Source organism: Dermacentor silvarum, chromosome 6 (genome assembly GCF_013339745.2).
Source record: "Dermacentor silvarum isolate Dsil-2018 chromosome 6, BIME_Dsil_1.4, whole genome shotgun sequence".
Lineage (NCBI taxonomy): Eukaryota > Metazoa > Arthropoda > Arachnida > Ixodida > Ixodidae > Dermacentor > Dermacentor silvarum.
In genome coordinates this window covers 169,276,791-169,299,771 of record NC_051159.1, presented here as the reverse complement: position 1 = coordinate 169,299,771, position 22,981 = coordinate 169,276,791, and the positions used below count along the sequence as shown (strand labels likewise).

Genomic DNA, 22,981 nt, shown 5'->3' with positions numbered 1-22,981 from the left:
TATATATACATATATATATATATATATATATATATATATATATATATATATATATATATATATGTGTGTGTGTGTGTGTGTGTGTGTGTGTGTGTGTGTGTGGTGTGTGTACAACGCGCGAACTAAATGGGGATGGAGGCATCGACACGCCCTCTGTTCCCGCCTTCTCGCTGCATTTCGGTTTGAAAAACGCGCCGAATATAGCAATGTGTTCTATATGATTGGAACGCCACTAACTGATATGGGCAAATTTACGTAAATCAGGAGTACTACAATGCGATGCCACGTGCGATGCAACGTACGACGTGTCGTACCAAAAACGTTCTCAACAAGTTCCCTCAGATTCCACCAGTCAGAGGCGTCACCCTTCAAAAGCTTCGTTCCATATGTCGGGCGTGTTTCGAAGAATAGAAGCGGAAAAAGAAACCGCGCGCGTGCGCACCAGACTTTGTAAGCCGAGAGGGCATTGCGTTAAGTGCAGAGAACGGCTGGTTAACGAAAAGTGGTTGATCCCCTCGCGCATGGACGCGCACAAGGGAATACGGGGCAAGATACTCTCCAAGGTCGCGCCTAGAAAGTCCGTGGTGCGTGCGTAACCCAATACGCGGACCCAAACGTGGCGGCAGCTGCACTTTAGGCCGCTGCCCTCCCTGCCTTCATCGCAAGACCAGAGCAGCTCACAAGTGGGCCTCCAAGCATGACGCCAAATGCCGCGTTTTTCGTTGGGTTTAGTTGGGTGCCGCGAGGGCCGAGGCTTAGACGGGGTGCGTCTGTCAATGGCTGCTGCCGAGAGGGGTGCTCACACAAGCTGGCCGAGCCAATCATCATAGTAAGGAAAACGAAAAAAAAAAAAAGAAAGGAAAAACACTCCCGTTGCTCAAAGTAGATCAGAGATCCGCACCAACAGCAGAGCTTACGATTCGAGCTCAATAAATAAGTACGCGTTTAGCAAACTACCACTGCATGAGTGCGATGGTCGATCAATGTCTGACGACCAGGAGAAACACTGCCTGCATGACAGCCGCCACGAGGCACGTCTGTACCCATCGGACGTGTAGGTCAGCCTGTACTGCCTGACCGTTTCTCAAGCCCCGTCTGCACGCTTAAACATCGGTATCGGGTTTCGCTTTATGGGAGTGCACACACGCGCCGACTTAGTCACTCACCGCCTATCACGCTAAAATAAGGTCATGCGTAAATGACCAGCAGCACTAACGTTCCGTTCACGATTTTGGTATAGAGCGTTGCCGTCACTGGCCAATAATAATTCACCAAAAAAGCCCCCCAAAATAGCGCGTCTCTGCATTCATTCAGCACGTCGTCTGCTTTCTACTAAGTGGTTCGAAGCAGAGGCGCTCAACAGAGAGGAGCTCACGTGTTCGAAGATGGCAGCGCCCGCGCGGTAGCGCTGTAAAACGTCTATACCAATACCGGGAGGTCAAATCGTTAGCATATTTTTTTTCTAGCAATTCGTTTTCTGTTTTCATTTCATTTCTACCATGGATAAGGTCAGCCAGAACGGCGCACACCCTCCCTGTATAGTCCCGCCGGCTGGCGGGACTCAACAGATGCCCGGTGAACCTTTGAAGATTACCACTAGCGTATAAGAAGGGCAAACACCCTTGGCGGGCGGGTACACGACGCCAAAGGGTAGCAAGGGACCGGAGAGTCAGCTCACGGGACGAGCACACTGCAGCAACAACAGCTACTTCGGGCGTATGCGCGGATCCCGGCGACGCGCATTCACAAAAGAGGAGCCGCCACTGCCTGGCCACCCGAAGACGTGCGGGGGCACACAGCGGTGGGCCGACGGACGCGTGGCGCTCTTTTGTCGGGCCGACTCCCGCCGCTAACAACATTAGGGACCCTGCGGCTGAACCGGCTGCTGGGAACGCGCGTTCAATTGGTGAGTCAGCTAACACACATAAGTGGTCCACGGCGACCCGCCCCAATCTCACTGCTCAACTAGAGACAATGACCTTAATTCGACCACCACGCCGTCCATCATCAAGAGACCGCGAAGGCACTATATGCGCGGCCGTTAGACTACTCGTCTGATCTAGATCCGAGCCAATAACGCTCTGTCATGGACGAGTTTAACCATCTTTTTGCCCTCGAGCCCAATTTTATACGGCATGGGAGACTGAACATAGGAGGAGATCACGCGTACTCATATTACGTGGCGATGATCGAAGCTCAATGCGTGTTCTAGTCATCGGCATCGCTAAAGCGGCCGCCTTCCCCACCAGCACCGTTGCGGTCGATTGAGCTAAAATTAACATATCAATGCAATTCAGTTAAAGTCGATACCGACAAGCATTCTTGCACTGTGCAACAAACGTATATAAACAACTGCAAACAGCCATGAGTTGACGGCAATTTTTCGCTGAGGAATGTTGAATGACTACAAGGCAAACTTATACCCGGCAAGCACGTTTTAACCTTTGCACCAGCCCGCAAGACATTTAAAGGACCTGTTGCTCACACGCGTTAACTATGGCCCGATAATATCTTTGCACAGCAGGAAAAAAGAGACGCAGAGCTCGATGCCCCCGAGAGTCACATGAACGGTTTCGCCATCGTCACATAATCGCGTACATCGCACCAGGTGAAGAAAACAAAGCACTATCGGTTTATACGTACCTCGTGAGCGCAGCGATGCGAGTGTTTGAAAACAAGTCTCCCTACCAAAACAGCGAATCATGCGAGACTCCTCATGTCTGCCTAATAGAAGCGTCATGTCACGGTTTGTCGAGATGGCAGTACAACTGCGGCCTATAGATGCGCACACCGATGGGGTAGTAATTCCCCCGCCAAAGTGATTCTTTTGCAACAGATTCTTCAAGAAGCCCCGGAGAAAGACTGAGAGAAACAGGAACGTACAAAAACAAACGTCGTTTCATTAGTCATCGAATGCTATACACACCGTGCAGCCGCGCGCTATAGTCAAGGGCGGTCTTAAGGGTAATGGCAGGAAACGACGTTAAGGGGCTTCCCACAGCCATGTGCGCCCCCGACTGGTCAGTGGCATTGCTCTACATGCATGTAAGTTAGTATCCATGCTTGAAAAAAGACTGGGGGCCACTGGGGACGGTCAAAGCCGAAGCGAATTTTCATGAAGTTTTCCCGGTTGACCGAACATGCTGGAATCAACGAATCTCTGGAGCATAAAAACACGTCAGTGATTCGTGCAGGGACTTGTAGTCGCCTCTGATCTCGCACTTCAGAAAGAGAGATAAAAGGATGAATGAAAGGTACGGAGGCTAACCAGGACTTAACCGTGCACTGGGGGAAGGGGAGGCAAAGATTAGAAGAAGACGACGTCAAGTCTTGATGTCACCGACGTAGTAAAATTTCTCGGCGCTGTATCACAGACGGTCGCTCAGTCGGGTTGTCTTACAGGGCTGCAACAAGAGCGAGGAATCTGCGAGTAATTTTGACTTTTGCCAATTGGCTTAGTGTATAAAAGTGAGAAAGCTGAGTGAGAACGCCTGGCGCAGTAAGCCAGGTTCTGTCGTCGGCACGGTAGTTCTGGGAACTAGCTTCAGACAGGGAATGTCTGCTGCAACAAAATAAGACCGAGGGGAACGACATCGCCTTCACGTATAAATGCATGTCAGTGCCTTGAGATGGTCCCCACTTTTCGACTGTATGCGTGTGAAGAAATCAGTGACTGCCTGATGGTATGGGTGTCCTCAGATCAAAACTTATCAGTATTGATTGTAACCTTAACGCGAGTTGTGGGAATACCTTTTATCATATTTCTGCCATAATATGTGACCATTAAACCACAAGAAGTGTTTGGGTACTTTTCGTGCAACTTTTTTCATGTATGGGACTTGGTAACCCGTGCGCTTCATACCCGCTCACATAGAAATGCTAGTCGCATTCAGAATCCGTACTTATGCTCAATGTACTATACTCAGGTCTTTTACACAGGATACATGTTTTTTTCGGGTCTTGCTCTAGCATATGAAAGCTTGTGCATAGTTTTCGACCTACCCTGTCACTTTGGCCGCTATCATGACAGCTTTGGTTTGTGCGCTGGCAAACTTGTCACATGGCAAGGTAAAGTTCATTGGCTTGTCGTCCTGTGTGTGTAGTATTCTAAACAGAACATGCCTCAGCTAATGAAGGACACATGGCTGCTTATCCTCAGTCAGGATTTCCGCCATGACGAAGAGATGCAGCAGAGACGGGGACTAACGCCTGTTACCTCTCGTTACTCTCAAGACAGCGATGGAGCTCGCCGCATCGTCCACATTTTAACATGTTCCAGCTACGTAAGCACAGCTGCCGTCCAGGCGAGATGGTGCAGGGCCGCCAATCTCCCGATAAGATGTTCTACGCACCCCGGACCAACTATTTTACAATAAGCTTCGCGTCAACATGATCGCGAGTTCGCACGTACAGCAGCTGCCTGTTTCCTAAAAAAATGTTACGAGGGTCGCGCCGGCAACGCCCGGTGAAGCACATGACCACTGGGGAAAAAAAAATGCCGTGGCTTCACGTTGAAAGACCTCCCAGAGAGGCACCGCCCCTACAAAGGTTCCGAGCGTGACTCGACACACTAATTATGTACGCGCCAAACTACAGGCCGGCAAGGCACGCTTGGGCCACGTGCTGCTATGGGACGAAGGAAAAGAAAGGCACGAGCAGAGCAAATGAAAGAAGAGAGAGCACCGCTGGGGCCATCTTTCCCAAGGCGTGCGCTGGCCTGGAACAAAGCCCGGAGAACGGAAATACGCGTAAAACGAGATTCCGTCTTTCGCCGCGTCCCCGACATTGGGTCGTCTCCGCGGAAATGCGAATCCGATTAGGGCACCGAGAGAGAACGAGAGAGAGAAAAAAAAGGAAACGCTGCACGAGTAAGGCGCCACCGTCGTCTTCGTGCGTATGCCTGTACTCTCGTACTTGTGCTCTCACTCGTCCATCATACATGGCTTCGGCTCCGTGTCAGCGATAATGGCGCCATCGTATTGCCCCCCCCCCCCCCCACCTCCCCCCCTTTTTTTTTCTTCTCTCTTCCTCATGGTGCGCTCGCGCACCAGCCTTCATTCAGGTGTCGCGAGGGCAGACGCCCGCGTATGCAAATCAGGGCGTGTTCCTAAGTCCTTTCTACTCAAAGCCGCGCGTAAAAGTGGCGAGTCATCCTTCACGAATCGGTTACGCACGCCATGCGGGAGTTGGTACCCTGCTTCTAGCGCGCTGAGGTAACGCGCTGGAGTCACCACAAGCAAGAGGCGTTTACCCAAGAACCAAGTCGTGTTCTTGCATTGCGTAGTATTTAGCGACAATAAGACAGTACATGAGAGATGTTCTAGTTTAGCAGAAATTTTAGGACTGCGGATTAGCCCGGCTGGACACAGGGCCGTATTGTATAACAATTCATACAATTTTTCTTTTCATATGAGGGATCACCCGTCCCACCGACTGACCGTTCCTCAATAACGGCGGCTTGAGGGCGTTCAAGTCAATTACGCAAAGCCAGAAGAATGGAAACTTCAATGGATGCAGAATACGGCCAATGAGATTAAATCGAGAAAGCTAAACATCAACAAATCGATCATATCCGCGACCGCGATACAGATACCACATCAAAAGTATCGCACATTCTTGCGCAAATGCCATATGGTGGGAGAGTAATGACAGGATCAACGTTTGCAGGAAGTGAGCTCAGTGATAGGAGACCGAATTCTAATATCTATAGTTTGATGAAACTGTGCTGAGCTTACCTTTTGTGCTTTTGTGAAGTGCGTTCTTAGGTGCCGGTGGCGGCCGCATCTTAAAGTCCGTTCTGGAGATCTCGTTATGGCTATGGTGATGGTGGTGACTGACGGGCGTGTTGTTGTTCGCCTCTCGCGTCAACCGCGGCGTGGAATCTGGCGACGGCGGACCGGATGGGAGCATCTGTGCTCGGCCTTTGACCAGTGGTCGCGGCGTTTCTTCGCTAAGCACCATCGTCATCTAGCAAGGGCACGTCTATACACTTTTGTCTTCACTTTGATTCTTCACTTTCGTAGAGTGCCGGCTACCTCACAGTCCAACCATATGAGAAGGGTGCCCGTAATCACGTGGAGCTGGGTCTCTGGAATTGCACATTGAATCACGAAAAGCTATCGGGAGTCTTGTGAGCGGCGCCCAAACGGTGTGCACGCTCAAGGGCAAAGAAGCAGCGGAGGCTAAATCAGGTCACACGTTCTTAATGTAGGCGCGGCAACAGTCGTAATCCATCACGCGTATCCATCGCCAACACAGAATAGCCGAGCTCCGTCGTGGGCAGCTGCGTTGTCCCAGCTCTCAGTGGTGGTGTGGCCCCGGAGACGGCGGCGCGGCGTCGAGACTGCGGCGGCAACAGAAACCGGCGACGGAGACAGGTGATTAGTCTCCTCCATTCACGGGCACACTCTCGGCTGACGACATCGGGCGGGCGGCGAAAGGGGAAAGCCGGCGGTGGTCAATCGCGCGCGGTCTTCGCGACGACGGTCAAGGACGGCGGTGGCGAGCGCACGGGGGGAATTAAATCCACCAGGCGCTGGAGCTTTTCAGAACAAGAAACTCGCCGAGCCGGCAACCTTCCGGAAACAAGGAGCGGCACGACGTGGCGGCACCACCAAAACACCACCACCACCACAACTGCCACCGGCGGACCAGACGCCGACCATGTGCTGCCGCTTGCGCTGCTGGCTCTTTCGTCTCCGCTGCTCAGTCCGCAACAGACGCAGTACCACTCGCGCCGTACCGCCCTCGCCCTCGAAATGTCAATGGAGAGGAGTTGTAGTCGTAGTAGGGTAGTAAAGTGTGTAAGGCGAGGGGGAAAGGCTCCGCTACACGAGAGGAGTACGGCGAGGGAGAGGCGGTGGTGTAGCACTTTTGAATCCTAGAGGTGGGGGGAGGAACCAGAGTGAAGAAGACGGACGACACCTGAGCCACGGCTGGAGACGGTTAGAGAGAGGGGGAAACGCGCGAGCAGCCTGGCGAGAGCGGGCCACGGCCGTCACATCCGGTCGGGGGGGGGGGGGGGGAAGGGGGGGGGTGGTCTCCCCGTCTCCTTACTCTCCCGTGACACCCCCCGCCAACCCCTCCACTGCCTCCACAGTGTTCGCTCCCCACCGCCATGGACGAAACCCTCCAAACACCCCCCTCAACCTCCTCGCTTCTTTCCATCATCATCATCACTATACGGGGACCGAGTTTTGAGGACTGGGGCAAGGCTGCGTGGCTGTTACGATGTGTATTTCCTTCTTCCGAGCTGCCCCGCGCCAACCTCCCCTCTCACGGAATCGCAGAGTAGTGCTAAGTCAGGTGGTGCCCGTGGACGCAGCAGCTATGTGAGCGCGTCTGCATCTTTCTTCTTTCCTTATTTTTTTTTTTTTTAGTTACTTTTACGATGCAAGGCGATGAGTGAGGTCGTATGTGTGCATCGGGAGCGAGAAAGCGGAGTACAGTGGGCGAAAAGAAGTAAGGGAGCAGACCCAAGAAAACAGGACGGGGGACTCCTTTTCCGGCCCGCGCAAGGCCTCAGTATACGAATAAGAAACGAAGCACCCTGTGTTGTCCTTCTGGGTCTGTTTGTTTCTCCTGGCTCGCGCATTTCTCAATGGAGTCGCGTGAATTGGTGGCTAGAGCGGAGGAGGGCGCGAAGAATGGAGCTCACAGTGAGAAGACGAGTTCCCTTCGCCGCAAACAGTGACGGTAAGAAGAAAAGAGTTTCCCTCCTTTCTTATTCACCACAGTGAAGTGCTAAGAAGGCAGCAACGGCGAAGAAAACGAAGTAGACTACGAAGAAAATTGAGAGCGAGGGCGTTCGGAGGTTCAAACGGTTCGTTTTCTTAAGCGCGACTCAGCAAAAGCCAGTTTGGATGCGAAGTGCCCACGCATACGTAACCGTGGAAGACAGCTGCGGTAGCCTACCAAAGACACCATGTTTTGAAAGCGCGTTCACCGAACCTCTGCCATCCAATGTGATTGTCTTCCTACACTTTCGCGCAGCCGCGTCTTGCGTTCAAGGTCTCGCCGCATCATCAAATAAAACAAGCAAATTATTGACACCTAAAGGAAAGCTGCGCTTCTGCGACGTTTCAAGATAAGTCCTCGTGGTTTACCGAAGAACATGGGCACGGCAGTGACAGCGGAGATTAGGGAACTGTGCAATATAGTACAATGGTAAACGAAGCACAGAGGCATCCGTGCTTCGTTTGTGAAAAATCCGGCGTCCATCTGTAGCAGAGAAACGGCACCTAAATTCCCACTGGTGGCGACGCGACGTCACGAGCCCGCCACGTCACGAGGTCGCCACGCCACGAGCGCGCCTCGATGGAGCAGAGCGGGCTAGAGGGAACTACCTGCTGCCGCCATTGCGCGCCAGCTGCTGCGTGAGGGCATCGCCACGACGCCACGTCACCTTCCCTCTCGCTCTCGGAAGCGGGCGCGCGGTCTATATCTGTCTGTCTCTCTCACCCCACTGGGCATTTCGCGCGCGCTTGCCTGCCTGCCTTGGTAGCTGCTGCTGCTTCCTCGATCTCGTCGCGCAGGGCGTCGGTGGCATGCGGCGTTGGCACCGCAGGCTGCTGCTGCTTGCTGGCCCGGGCAGCACGTACTGCTATGGTGCATTACTCGCAGCGCTAAACTCAAAGGACCGCTCAGCGGCGTTCGTTAGGACCTTAATGCATTCGCATTCACAACTCATAAGAAGTGCCTAGGTGTCCTCGGATATTTAAAATTAGAGACATAACCGGCATCGCGTTAAATACCTCCTGCGCAAAGTGCGTTAACGACGGAACACTGCATGTCAATTCCCTTAGGTCAACAATGTCAAAGTAAAGGACGGTTCTCGGAAACACTCTCTTAGTGTGAATATATAAACGTGTCATCCAACCGGCAGGTCAGGCGTTGTGAACAGGAATTTCTGAAGACATTTCTGAAGACATTTCGCAGTTGTGCTTTGTACGGTCGAGCGCGGTCGGGGAGATCAGCTGCGCCAGCCCCAAACATTGACGCACCTGTGCAGACGACGCAGTGATGGAGAGCAACGGTGCGCGACAAGCGAAGTCGCCGACCAACGCTTCCCCCCCCCCCCCCCCCCCTCAAGTCTCGGCGGTGCTGCCATTACCGGCCGCCCTCAACCGCAGAGCTGCGGTCATAAAGAAGCAGGCGCCAAAAAGGTGCGGAGGGAGTAGAACCGCCATCACCACACAAGAAAGGAGAGACGATCAAGAGGGCGGTTGTGCTCGGTGGCTGTTGCCCCGCTACTCCCTCTTCGCGGAACCCTCGCCGAGCGTACAACACGTAACGAGCAGTATGCGCAAGCAGGACCACAACAACGAGCGAAGGAGCATCGTTGTTTTCCCCGCGCCGTCCACGCACGCACACAAGGCGATGGGCGAGGCGTGCGTTCGTGGCCGGTGCCAGGTAGGCGACGACGAATAGTGGTAACAAAAGAGCAGCGGAGAGAGGGCACAGCGCGTCTTTTCATGCTATGGAGAAGAAGAAGCAGAAACAACAGCAGCAGCTCGTCGATTGTCTCGGAGCGTGCCGCTAAGGACGCGTCTCCCCTGAGTCAGCCTTCGCGGCGAAGGTGTTTCCACAGAAAAGAAAGAACGCCACCAGGGGCGGCCGATTGCTGTGACCTTCTGCGCGAAAGAATAGCGAGCTCGTGTTCGTGCGTCTCGGCGGCGGAGGGACGCACACGAGGAGTGGGTACGCCAGAATCTTTTATTGCGGCTAATCAAAGCCGCCTCTCCTCCCCCCCTCCGTGCGCGTGCTCCCGGAGAGAGGACTGTATGCGCTCTTCCCTGCTAGATTCTCGTCGTCTGGCGCGCTCGCCACTGGCGCAAGGTTGGCTGGCTACGACGAGCGGCAAAGCTGTCTTCGGGGAGCCGAGGCGTCGCCTCAAACGTCAGACGTAACGGGCTGCCGGGTTCGCCGCCTTCTTTCTTGCTGTTTGAAGATGCACGCCCGCAAGTTTCCTAGCTATGCAAAGGAGCTGCGTGAATCTTGTTATGAGGTTGGTGTTCTCGATGCTCAGGATCAACTATAGTTACAACCGTTATTCGCTGGCTGCAAGCGAAGCGAAAATACCCGTCGCAATGTTTTCTTCACTCCCTCCTTTTCTGCTAGTGCACCCAATATAACGAGAACCTCGTGCCCCATTAGAGTGCACGCGCGTGAACGAAGATAATCTTCCAAGCTTGAAGGCTAAAGAAATTCTCGAACAAGGGTACATTGGTATGGATAAACACTGCAGATGAACGCTTCAGCTCCACGTTGAATTTCAGTAATGAGCATATTTCCGCTACCTTGAATCGAGGCATCCAGTACCGTCCACGCGCATTATTATGCTACTTAAGACTTAATAACGGACAATGCCAAACGTTTTGCGGGATGCCATATGCTACGAGCACTTCGCGTGACCATCATGGCGAAACTTTAAAAAAATTATAATATATACACAAACACGAAGTAATCTGACCAAATACTGAGCACCGGAAGTACCATCCCGTGTGATTATAGTTTCACCATTGCGCACAATCATGCCTTTATAGCGAAGCACGCGTCTCGCATACGAAACCCATGACGGTAAAAGAAGACATACAGCCAAGAAAATGTCATTTCGTATGCGCCGTAGAGGACAACAGCTGTCCGTGCAGCCAGGCGACACAAGTTAGTCGCGATAAGAGAAAGATTACCTCACAGAGTGTATATTACAAACTCCCGACACAAAACAACGCGGCTTCAATGTCAACCTCGAAAGGCAACCTTTGCACTTCTCTGCGGACAGGCAGCCATCGCGGGAGAAATTTCCATGAATTACGCATATAATGGTGCGGCAAACAATTTCTGTGTCGCACCACAGCACCTGCATGGCGTCAAGGATGTGTGCGACCACTCCAGAGCGCATCGTCCGCATGTGACGTAAGTGAGCCGATTACGAGATCAGTTTTCTGAGTCGCCCGCGAGTAATCTTAGCGTCGCATACGACACAGACGAGTCAAGTATAATTACTTCTGTATATCGGGGTTGCAACAAGCCACGAAGATCGCGATTAAAAAGCACCTTATTGCGGTCTCCTGCAAGGTGTACGTAAGACGTGCGCAAGGTAACGAAGCTCCGTCTTTATTTTTGTTTCTTTCCTGGAACTGCTTTAACTGATGTTTTATGGGAAGAGCACTGTGAGCCACCGCGTATTAATAACTTTCATTGCGGACTTGTTTACGCGCGCAGCCTTTGAGAGGGGACACGATGACTGCTCTGGCACGACGTTATCATGCAGCATGTATGAGTGGTGGAAAGCGCGCGCGTGCTATTTCAAAAAGGGGGAAACGGGGAAACGTATATGCTGCCCTGACAGGCCAGTCAATGCTGCCACATGGTCTATAGCGGGCTGGACAACACTCTGTTATACTTTAACGTTTTGCGAAATGCAAAAAACGGCCGTGTCCCATGCATTGGGGGCGCGTTAAAGATCTCCTGATGGTCAAAATTAATCCGAAATCCCCCGCTACAGCATTCCTCATAATCAAATCGTGGTTTTGGTACGTAAAATATTATTTTCAATTCAGTTCAACGTTTATCGCTGCATGTTTCACCATGCTCACGAAATGCGACACCCGAGTGATCTTTATTGACAGTCTCGAGGTGGAACATGTTGGTAACGAGCTACTCTTTACCTTATGCTCGTCACTGGATTGTTGCACGTCAAAACGAAGCCTACAGTACACGAGTTGCGCAAGGCCGGTGCAACTTCTACGCCACAATCATGTGAGTCCTCAGGGACAAAAGGAACAGTGCAAAGATCTCTTTGTGGCTGTTGCCATGATCTGAACAGTCGAGCGTCATCAGCGCCTACACGCACCAACACTGGGGCTGATCCGGTGGCGATTCCGTTGTTGTTTTTTTTCGCGAAAGTCGCGCTCCCCTCACACCTGCCGCAATTCGCAGCTCACGCGCGTATAGCGTTTCGCAGATTGCTCGGTCACGATTTGCTGCGATCTGCCGCTGATGCCTCACTAACCTTCACCGAGTCAAGGTTTATATGTTTCTGACGATTAACACGAGCCCAACATCGACCCATAATGGAGGCAGTCGGAGGCCAAGAGAGGCGATACAATTTGCGCCTTGAGAACGTGAGATGACGTATATATATATATATATATATATATATATATATATATATATATATATATACAAAAGAAGAAAACAAGCAAAAACCACAAGAATGGACGCTCGGTCATCCGTGCACATTAAGGAGGAGCCACTCCGTGACCTTTCGCAAGGACCTCGGCTCTGTGCAACAGAACTCGGATTTGATGAGCCCATAGATAAGCGTGATGTTGACAAAGTTTGTTTATTTCGAACGAAAGTGCTCTGCACGCAGGTTATGGTGAACACAAAACACCCGGCTTGGCATTCAACGCTGTCGGCCTTACCACCAAGCTCTTGAGAATATGTGGGTTCGAAAACACCCTTTCCCTTTGCAGCCGGCACGTCATAAGTAAACGGGCACGTCATGAGCGTAAACGTCACAGAGAGACAGAGAGAGAGAGAGGCTTATTTGAAGAAAGGCAGAGAGGAGAGAGAAATAAATGTTTTATGGCAAGCCTGGCATGCTACTCAAGGTGATATAGCGAAAAACTAAAGAAAGGAAGTGAGATAACGTAAAAGCCATATAGCAAAATTCAGCTTCAGTGATCTTTCAAATGGAATTCCATGCATCACGAGTTCTAACTTTCTATATGTCTAAGCATACGTAATCATGCTCAACGCATTGTGAATATTGCTCAACATAAAATAACTAATAATCAAAAAGCGTATGACTGTAGGACATATTATATCGTCACAGTTGCTCCACTACAAAGGCAACAAACAAGCATGAAGCCGTTTCTGCAGAAGCGTTGCGCTAACAAACGCAAACTTGTTTGGAGCTCGTGAGAACATCGGAACGCTAGCCGCCACTTTGCATGAAGGAAAGAAAGAAAGAAAGAAAGAAGGAAGGAAAGAAAGAAAGAAAGCCATCCGCGCTGCAATATGTCATTTAGATATACCAGCGTAGAGGCAGTGAAAGAAATACGGAGAGAGAGAGAGGGAGAGAACAGCGGAGGGCGCTGGTGAGAGTGGTGTCAGTTTCTGAGTTCCAGCGGTAAGCAGCTGCACCGAGTTGAGAAATGAAAGAGAGAGAGAGAGATAATAAAAGATCAACTGGGAAAACACTGAGCCAATAATAGAGCTCGAAGAACTGCGAACGAGCAAACACTAGACTGCGGTCCAGCAAAGACTGGTTCGTCAGAAGGAGCGGCTGATGAGGCGGAGGGAGCGCGAGGGGGTATACTTTGCGAGAGCGACGTGCTTGCGTGCGACAACGCGAAACAAGCGCAAATTTCGCAGACTACACGGAGGAGGCAACGAACCCTCCGAGGTTGAATCACTCACGCGTTATCGCCGCCAGGGATCCGAGCGCGCGCGCGCCATGCTGGCTACGGAACCCACAGGCACCACGCGCGGCCGATAAGAGCACGGCGATAAGGCTCGCAGCTAAGGGACCAGCAGCCAACTCGCAGCAGCGTAAACACAGCGAGTTGTTGTAAGTCCAGCTCTCGCGTCACGAAGGTTGGTGCCTTGGACATGGTGCGTGCTTCCTTTCTTTCTTTCCTTTCTTTTTAACTTAGGTGTCGAAAGACAGCGCATCTCTCCCAGTGGCGACGTGGCATTGGACAACGCGATACCTTAGGCGGACGTGCGCTTATAACGGCGCGAGAAGACATCCATTGTTGGATTGCCTAAAACCATTAACCTGCTTTGGTTGTGTCAGGAGATGTGACATAACGGACAGTCATCTCATCAGGAAACGCAGTGTCATGGAAGTGAAGCGGCGGCTTAAGGAGGGATGATTTAAAGTCTTCAGGAAAACACCGATACTTTTCGCTCACCAGAGCCTGTGGTTCAGCACCTAGAGATCCTGCTAACTGTCCTAATGTTCTGCCCCCACGCTTGCAGCGGATGCTCGTTGTCCTGCTAGGGTCCACAGGCCAAACAATAATCAAGGGACAACACTCAGAGGTACCGGGTTGCGAGCAAGCCAGCCTGAGAACAATGTATGTTTTCCCACGGACGTTCCAATTCCACACGACGATCCTCTATAGTTTCTGCATAAATGGAACGTGCACGCATTTATTTTTGTGACTTTGTCATATGCAATCCGGAAACCCACGTGGAATTAAAAACAATTTGTGATCGCAGAAAATGAAGTTATCCTACTACAATTATTCGGTGTCACCTCATGGGGCGAACGTTAACTCCCTATATACGCGCTAAGGCAGTAAGAACAACACTGCAGTCACAAGGCGTATGATGGCGACACTGTGAAGCGGCACTGAAGTACAAAGCAGATCGAAACTATACGGCAAATAATCTTCTCGCAAGTCTCACCGGTATTCTCAGGCAAAGTGTCAGGCATCGGCTGGTGCCTCAACGGTCGTGTGTACCGGACCGGTAGACCGTGGGGCCTCTCGGTAGTGCATCTTTGTCCTTTCTGCCCCCCCCCCCCCCCCCCCGCACGCAAGCGAACGGCGCCGAGTACGCCCTCTCTGAACTCGATTTCTCGGCGACAGTCAGATGGTCGAAAAAGAGTAATTATTCCAATGACGCAGCACAAGCGCGAGAGACGAGCATCTACTCCCATGCTGACGCAGGAAGTAACTCGAACCGTTACGTCTCTGGCTATAGAGTGGCACGGACACACAGGCCAAGGGAACGAAAAGTAGCGGACTAAAATACACAGGTGCTGCAGGTAGCGAACAAAGGCACAAAGAGAGAGAGAGAAAGCTGGGAAGGCGCGCCTGAAGGTAGAAGACGTTGGGGAACCCCTTCCGTTGCAACGGCCTTGAACCATTTTGCTCTCGCTTGAAGGAAGTCGGCCAGTAGAACACAGACGGGGAAAAAAGAGGAAGCGGTGGCGTCGGGATAAACGTCGAAAGGATGAGGAGGAAAAGAAAGCAATACAAAAACTCAAGCGATGGGGAACGCTCGGCCTCTGAAGCGGGCCCGACAAACAAGCAGACAAACAAATACGGGTATGCTGAAAGACAAGAGAGGGAGTGAAGGAAAAACCCGCACCCTATCGCCGCTTGCGTATACATGTTCCTGCAAGCAGTGTGTACAGAGCACGACTGGGAGGCACCGCTATTATTTGTTTTCACGTTGCTAGTTTCTCAGCATGTCTTAAGAAGTCACATTGAAGCGCATCGCAAAGAGGGGGGGGGGGGGGGGGGCGACTCAAGGAAGCCAATGAGGTGCGTTGCTGTTTCTTTTTTTCTCTTGTTTTCGGACAGACAGCGTCATTGCGCCAGACAGCGTAGTCTGTTCCAACGAAGCAGCCCCTATCTATCGCCTTCCCCCGACCCCACGCTGGAAACAACAAAAGTAGGTCCCGCTCCACCTGCCCGACTCCTTCTCTACAATGACGTAACAAAGACATAAAAAGCTACGTTCACTCCCTAAGCCCAGTGAAGGGGATCAACCCTGCCATCCCCATTCTTTCCCTTTCTGTTCTGTTACTGCTGCTTTACGTCGGGGATACGCTGTTCGTCCTGACCGGAAAAGAGGGACAATGAAGCGGTGTTTAATGCAAAAAAAAAAAAAAAGAAAGCGCTGTAGGGAGAGAAGACGGTGTAAGTTGCGCTGATGACGTCATAACAGCGCCGCTTCCTCTTGTCACGACACTTCATTCATCTGCCTCAACCTGGTACAATGCGGGGACGTGTGCGTGAACAGTTTTAACATAGTAGCCATTTCCAATCTGGATCATTGTTCGTCTCAATTATAATCATCATCTTAACAGATTATGATTATAGAACACCACAAAGAGAAAGGAAAGCGGGCTAGCAATCTTCTCCTAAAAGGGACACCACGCCCACCCACTTGCAAAGGACAGAGAGAAAAAAGAGGAATGAAGAACAGACCACACAGCCACACGCAGAGTATACCAGCGTTAGAGGCGAGAGTCTGGTCCCGTGGTTGACAAAAATTGCAGTACAGCTTTGCGAGCTTCATATCGAGTTGACGCAGCCCTTGCAAACAATATGTCATTAATCGCAGCTCGAGCATTGAAACTTGCTCAGTAGCACACCGCGAGAACTGCATGGTAATGCAACACAAGTATTTGTTATTCTAAGCGTGTCGAATAATTAGTACTTTTTGTTGCGCTTCCACTAGAGAGTAGTGCTTGTAGGTTACACCAGAACGAGGAATAGTTTTCGACTGGGTGGTGGTGGTGAATTCTTCATTTCGCCCAAAAAGAGGAGACCAGTCCAAGGAACAGTTGCTGGGCAGATTTAGCGCATGTACTAGATTTATGTGCCAAGCGTGAGGTGTGCGCAGCGCTTACAGCTGAGAAGGTGGCTATACGAATGCGCTGAAAATATCGATCATAACAGTTGCCGAGCTCGTCTCAGCACCGACAGGGGACTTCAGCGAAGGCAATTGTAGATAAGGTGAGCTACAATCAAGCAGATGTTGTCCCCCGTTTCACAGAGGGCGTTCCGGTGACTGCAATAATTAGTAATCTGAACTGTCGCTGCTTCGAGTTATCGAGACATCGCGTGTCCACTGCGTTGCGTTCGTATACGTTACATGACGACAGCGGTGAAAACTTACGATCGGCCGTAAGACGGTCGTCAGACCTCTCAGCTCTGCGCGTGCGCAGACGTGACCCTCGAGGGTTCTTTCTACAAATGAGCACAACGCCCATACATACGTTACATAAGCACTCTATTTTGAAAGTGCTTTCGTACGCGAAGAGTGCGCGCTCGACAACATGTGCCTGCTTTCTCTGCGTTCTTTGCTCTCAGCGCGTGCCGGCACGCAACAATGCCTGAAATTACTACGCAAGCCCTCGAGAGACCAGCGACGACGGAAATTAAGTCTGCGGCCCGTAATCCTGCAAGCGTGAACGCGGACGGAGAAAACTCGACGCAAAAGTGAGTCAATTGGTTGGGGGGTGGAGCGGCCAGAGTGAAAAGCCGAAGGAGGAGCGAACGCAACTCATTGTGCGCCCGCCATGGCTGGCCTCCCACAACTGCACAACGATTCATTCGTCTTCGCTCGGGTCTCGTTGTGTTTGTTTCTCGAACGTGCTCGCTCGTGCCTCTTATTTTTGCCTAACCACAATACGGCGCCTGCAGTTGTGCGTGTTCGGCCTCACTTTTTTCTTGCATCCCTTTTCCATATGTCCACATTGAATCCATGCCACGTGGTATAAAAATCAAGAGCCGTACTCTTACAAAAATCTCACATGTAACATATATGGTGTTACTGGAGGGTAATGCTATACGACTGGACTGTACTTTGATATCCCAGAGTCTTACAGACCGTAATGTGGACGAGCTTCATCTGCGTCGGAACTTTCCGTACCTTGTCTTCCTAAAAGTGGACGCGTACGTTTCACCTGGAGGTCACGTTTTCTTTTTCATATATTTTTTTTACCTGCGTGTAGCAATTCTGAAATGTACAAACCACTCACGAAAGCATGCATACCGTGTACTTTGTCTTTGCAGAAAGCGCTCGATTATGCAACCTGAAGAACGATTTAAGGAAAACAAGTAGTTCCTTATCCTCGCACTAGAACGGAGGGAAATTCTACAGCAACGCATTACATTGCGCCCACCGAAGCGAGCCGTGCGTGAAGTCGGCTGGCTCAAAATAAATAAAGCGCTCTCGCTCGTGCATGCACATAGCGCGTTTTGTTTCGGCTGTTCCACTGCCCGTCTCGCCAAAAACGTAGCCATGCGTTCCACGCTAATGACCCCTGACCTGGCGCCGCTTAAGGCCGCCTGTTATAGCTTAATACCACGCGGCTTCCTTATAGAGCGAAGCGACTTAACTCCGACGACTATCACCTTTAAAACTGCACATTATATGCGTATGTTTTTACATTGTGAACGCAGCAGCCTGGCGTACTCTAAAGGGCATTTCGAGCACACAAGTGGTATTGCCGGCCGCACCGAACGTAATCAGGACCCAAACTCGGCTTGAGGTGCCGCTTGTGCTAACTGGGTTCCGTTATTTGTAAATTCCTTGATAATTCTTAAAATCTTTTTTTAGTAATAAATGGCCGCCAAATTTTATCCACGGTAATCTAGGCTGGACATCAATAAATGATAATACAAGCTCCCTGACTTTCTTACAAAAGCCTCTGAGGTTCAGAACAACAGGCCCCGTTAATCGCAATATCCCAGGATTAGTTAACACACTCACGCACGCACGCAGACGCAAACTACCCTGCTGCTGCTCAGCGTGGCTATACGACTTTTAAGAACTATGGGCGTGCTTTGTACTGATCTTTATTTAATTACCACAGTTTACACCGCATATGCAGCGTATTTTCCCGCTTGTATAAATATCGACCATGTAGTGTTGGCCTTATGCGCTAATATAGGAGAATCGGAGTTCCGTTTTCTTTTTTTCACGCTGCGTGCATCTGGATTTGGCGTTCCCCATCTACTATCGTGCAAGTTTGGAGAAAAATCAGCATAGCATGCAGTTGGCGGTGCGAGAGCTTGCAGGAGCAGGTGAAAGTTGTGTGCACACCGTTCCGGGTCGCGGCATCGCCAGTAGCCTGCCGCACGGCCTCATCGACGTTGACTCTTTCCTTGACGCCCAGACGGGCGGGAGGGGGAGAGGCTCAGTGCGGTCAGTGGCACGGTGTCGGAACAGCAGCCCCGGTGCGTGCTGTTGATTGTGGAACCACGGAGCCAGCGGCAGTGGGGCGAGAAAGCCAGCAGACTTCCCCGCTTTACGGACAGGCAACCCCCCCCCCCCCCCCCCCCTTTCCTCCCCTTGAACCTTTCGCGTCTGCTTGCGAGCGCCGTGGGAAAGTCGGACAGCTGGTCGAGGACCTTCCGCCAGCCACACCACGCGGGTTCTCGTTCTGCTAGAGAACCCAAGGAGCTAGCTGCCTTCGTCGGCGAAAACGGGGGGAAAAGCTCAGAAAAACGGAGGGCCAGGGGTTGTTCCCCCCAGGGGGAGACGCGAACCCCCCTGCCTTTTTCTCTTGCCTGGCGGGAGACCTTCCTCGCCTACACCACCCCCCTCCCGCCCTCTATAGGTCTCGCGGTTTTCTTCCTTTTCCGTAAGGTTCTTATATCGCGTGTCTTGGTGTTCTTTACTTCCTTTTTTTTTTATTCCTCTTGCTCCTCAATGCCTCCTGTACCGACGTGCGTACGGCAAAGCGTGACACCAACTGAATGAATACCAGCAGCTATAGAGCGAGCACCCTCCTTCCTTTCGCGTGCCACCGCCCCCCCCCCCCCCCCCCCTCCCTTCTCCGGCTTTCCTTGGCAAATCTTCTAAGACTTCTAGATTTTTATCTACGTTCTTTTAATACTTGAATTTCTTTTCTTCCCCGGGATGCTTCGAACGGAGCGCGGCTGCATCGGCACGCGTTTTCGCGGCACAATGCTGCCGGCCATCGCAGCTTGCTTGTATCGTCCGCTCCCAAATAATGAAAACCGGGAAGACGCGCAGGTTTCACAAAGTCAGTCACCAGGAGGGAGGATGCCTTTTTTTTTTTCTTTTTAATGCTGTCGTGACAACTTCAAAGAAAAATAACGAGAAAGTGTATTTCGCTGGGCCTGGTTAAGGAACCAATAGAGGGGAAGTGAGAAAGGATGGCGAGACAGGCGCTCTTCGAGACTAGCTCTGTCGCGGACGCACGCTGACCCCTGCGACCCGTGGGACAGAGAGGTCGCAACGGTCACTCGCGGCAGAAGGCAAAGAAACGCTTGGTAGCCCGGTAGTAAGAAAGGTAAAAGCGTTGAAAATGTGACAGTAACAAAACACGTACGATGGGGAAAATACGACTGATGATGAAACGGCAGCGGAAGAAACAAGATAGGAGCTAGTATCATATATAAAAGTGGAGACGTTGTGCAATCCCGCGGCCTGTCAGGCTAAATAGTGGCAACACACAGAGAAGCAAAGGCATATGCAAACTGCTAACGAGAAAACTTAAAGAATGTTGTCGAGCCAGATCAGGCGTGCGGTAAAAAAAATAAAAAGAAAAAACACGTGTTTACGACAGGCAGATTGGTGGACACGTAACAACACCTGCCGGCGCGCGGATTCATCGGAACCGGACCAATGGCGGCTGCCCATGCAGAACAGGTGGTCAAGATGCCCGAGATGGGAAACAGCTCTGGTGGGCAAACGTCTGCTGCCACCATCATCACCGCCGCAACCAATAGCTGCGTTATCGGACGCTAGGATCACTGTACTCCACTCGCGCGCATGTGGGCGCGTTCCTACAATTGAAGGCCCCTCGCTGATGAACAGATTGTATTGTACGGCATATATCCGGACGCATGGCGGATCCCAGCAACATCTTTCTGGCTATACTGGAAACTTGCACACCGATTGCACATATGCACTCGCGAGCGTACACCATATGCTCAGCGAGTCACTTGCTCAAGGCAGAAATCCTCAAGTCCCTGCACAATGACTAGTTCCAAGAAACGCTCGAGATTCATAGGATGATGGGATTAGCTTGAAAGTATGCCCGTCTTCAGACGATGAAAGTGCCCGACTACACGAGCAATTGAGTGCATTTTACCGTCTTTTCCTAAATGAGTAGGTAGCTAAAGACCATTTTAATTTAGCTCTGAATACGACACGTCGAAATAACGATGCCTCCCCATCTTCCATTAAACGTTATTGGGGGAGGTTAAGGTGAGGCTTTTTTTCACTTACCTTAAAGTCGTTTCAAGTCGGATAAGCAAGTCCGCGTTAGTTTACGGATGCATGAGTTCCTCCACAACGTCCACAATCCGTTATGTGCCTTTTCCTACTTGGAGACCAGATGCTGATCACATTGAGATTGCAATAAGTAATCGTTACTTCAGGACATACAATTTAAGCTCTAAGCAATCCTGACACGTCTTGCAACTGAACTATACCGCACACATGGTCCTACATGTCATATCTTCTTGCCGGGCACTAACGTCAAGTGGAGTAAGGGTGCAAGTTCCGACAATGAGAAAAACAATATGGTCGCGTTGGTATGAAAGGCTTCGATGGGGGCGGAGCTTGGTTTCAGCGGAGTGTTTGAAAACTCGCGAGGGAGAAGTGAAAGGAAACAAAAGCTCAGAGGCTCAACCCTCGCGTCGGTCTTGTGTGGTGGCGCGGCATTCGCTCAACGGAAACGCCTCCTGGGCTTGCTGGCGAAGGAGATGTGCCAGCCAATAGCAGTTTCTCGCTTTTGAAATTGGCTTCTTTTTGTACATGGCAGCGTAGACTCGAAAAGAAAAACAAAAGCAAAGAATGAGAAAGTGTGGTGGACGAAATCTCATCGGCGAAATGTCGGAAGCCACTCCTTTCGAAGCTTTTCCGCTAGAGGCCGGGTGGCAGGTGTGGTGTTATTGTGAGATAAAGCACGCAGCTTCTGCGCTTCGAATTCAGATAACCGCGCTGCCATCAGAAAGAGACTGTTGCCTTTCAAAAATTGCATAGCTCGCACCTACAGTTGCGATCAGTGGCCAAACTACGACTACGTGTCGACACAATTTTCTGGAGTATTTACCCCAACTCTAAAATATATTTATGTGGCTAACATAAACAAGCTAAATGCTGCATCATTCTGATTCTTATCGCCAGTCGCACTAGCAGCGCCACTATCGCTGTTACTGCCCTTCGGGTGCTCCTGACACGGGAACGTAATGAGAAATGAATAGCTATAGTTGCCGCGATCGGTGGCTCAATCGCTTTAGCGATGCGCTGCTGACCATGCGCTCCCGGGTTCAATTCCCTTGTTCAAGAGCACCGGAGACGTACTTTCTACGATGATGACTTACGGCAAAGTGCAATATTCATTGGCAGCGCTACTGCAACTGATCGCACTATAGCCTCAAGAGCGTCATTGTTGTAGACGGATCGGTTATTTCGCTAGTTGTGACTACGAATTTACAGTGAAGAGTGCAGCTGGATGGCTGCAGAAGGAATCTGTCGTCCACTCGGCAGTAGCAGCCGAACCAAGCATTGAAGCCAGCATGTCCCACGTGTTCACCCATACTTTCGCAGAGAAAGCCACGAGCCGTCCCAAAGGTTTGAGATAGCGGCCCTTTCACAACTCTAACAAGCCCTGATTCCCACAAGACATCTTGGGCAAGCCCTTCATCCAAGCTGCGCAAGTGCGATAGGCGTAGAGACTGGGGCCCTCAGCCCAAGCAGTTGCGCGCTCAGGCGCTTGCAGCGAAATGCTGTGAGAAGCTTCACACACTGTGTGGTGGTGTGCGGTAGCAGCGGCGGAAGCAGCAACGGCGATCGCTTCTGGAAAGCAGCGATGCGGCGGCCCTTATCGACAGCGCGCAGCGGATTTCTGCGACGGGAAAAGGAAGTCGCGCCCCCGCAGCCCATCCCTCGCGATGTCACGCCGCGAAGTCGCCGCTCGTGCGGCATCGCCCCTGCGACGGCGATACGAACGAGAGAACGCATCCACAGAGGCGCCTCGCTCGCGTATCAGGGACCCACGTGGAGGAGCAGTCTTATTTCGCTGCGCTTTGACGAAACCGAGCACGTATCTGTCAGCGGGCAGGAGGCGACGAGGAGCTCGAGAGAATGACACACAGAGAAAAGGGAAAGTGTGATCGCCGAGTCGAAACAGAAGGTCGGTGCGGTCGACCTTCTCGTTCTACTTCGTTCCGCTCTCTGGTGTCAAAAGGGGGAGGAAGCTCCTCTCACTCGTCGTTCCGCCGAGGGGGCGACGTCTTCTTTGTCACGCACTGCGGCTCACTGAGGCCGGCCGCATCGGCGGACAAGAAAGAACAAACGGAGCCGGAACATCGTCCGTGGGAGCTTACGTAGGAGTTGAGGAGGCGGCAGACGAGGAACGGCCTTCGATACACTGCACACAGTGCTCGTGTGCGCATTATCGCGCTGACTACGGCGATGGAGATTAAATTTAAAGCTCCCTCCACCTGCGCCGAATCAACAATGT

The 22,981-nt window shown here is 51.5% G+C and overlaps 1 protein-coding gene across 5 annotated transcripts in view; it reads right to left on the bottom strand.

The window, feature by feature from the left end:
* The window catches only part of LOC119456377 (ETS-like protein pointed), a 180,678-nt gene that overhangs the window by 59,645 nt on the left and 98,052 nt on the right, over nucleotides 1-22,981 (bottom strand). The window contains exon 1 of one of the 5 annotated variants that reach the window (XM_037718101.2): nucleotides 20,740-21,151. The exons of 3 other annotated variants lie outside the window; for them this stretch is intronic. Coding sequence is in view for 1 of the 2 variants with exons in the window: in XM_037718097.2 (XP_037574025.1) it covers nucleotides 5,736-5,967 (232 nt within the window). In the remaining variant the exon portion in view is untranslated. Of the gene's footprint in view, nucleotides 1-5,735; nucleotides 7,009-20,739; nucleotides 21,152-22,981 lie in introns of those variants that run through there. One more of the 5 variants, XM_037718097.2, reaches the window with a different exon arrangement.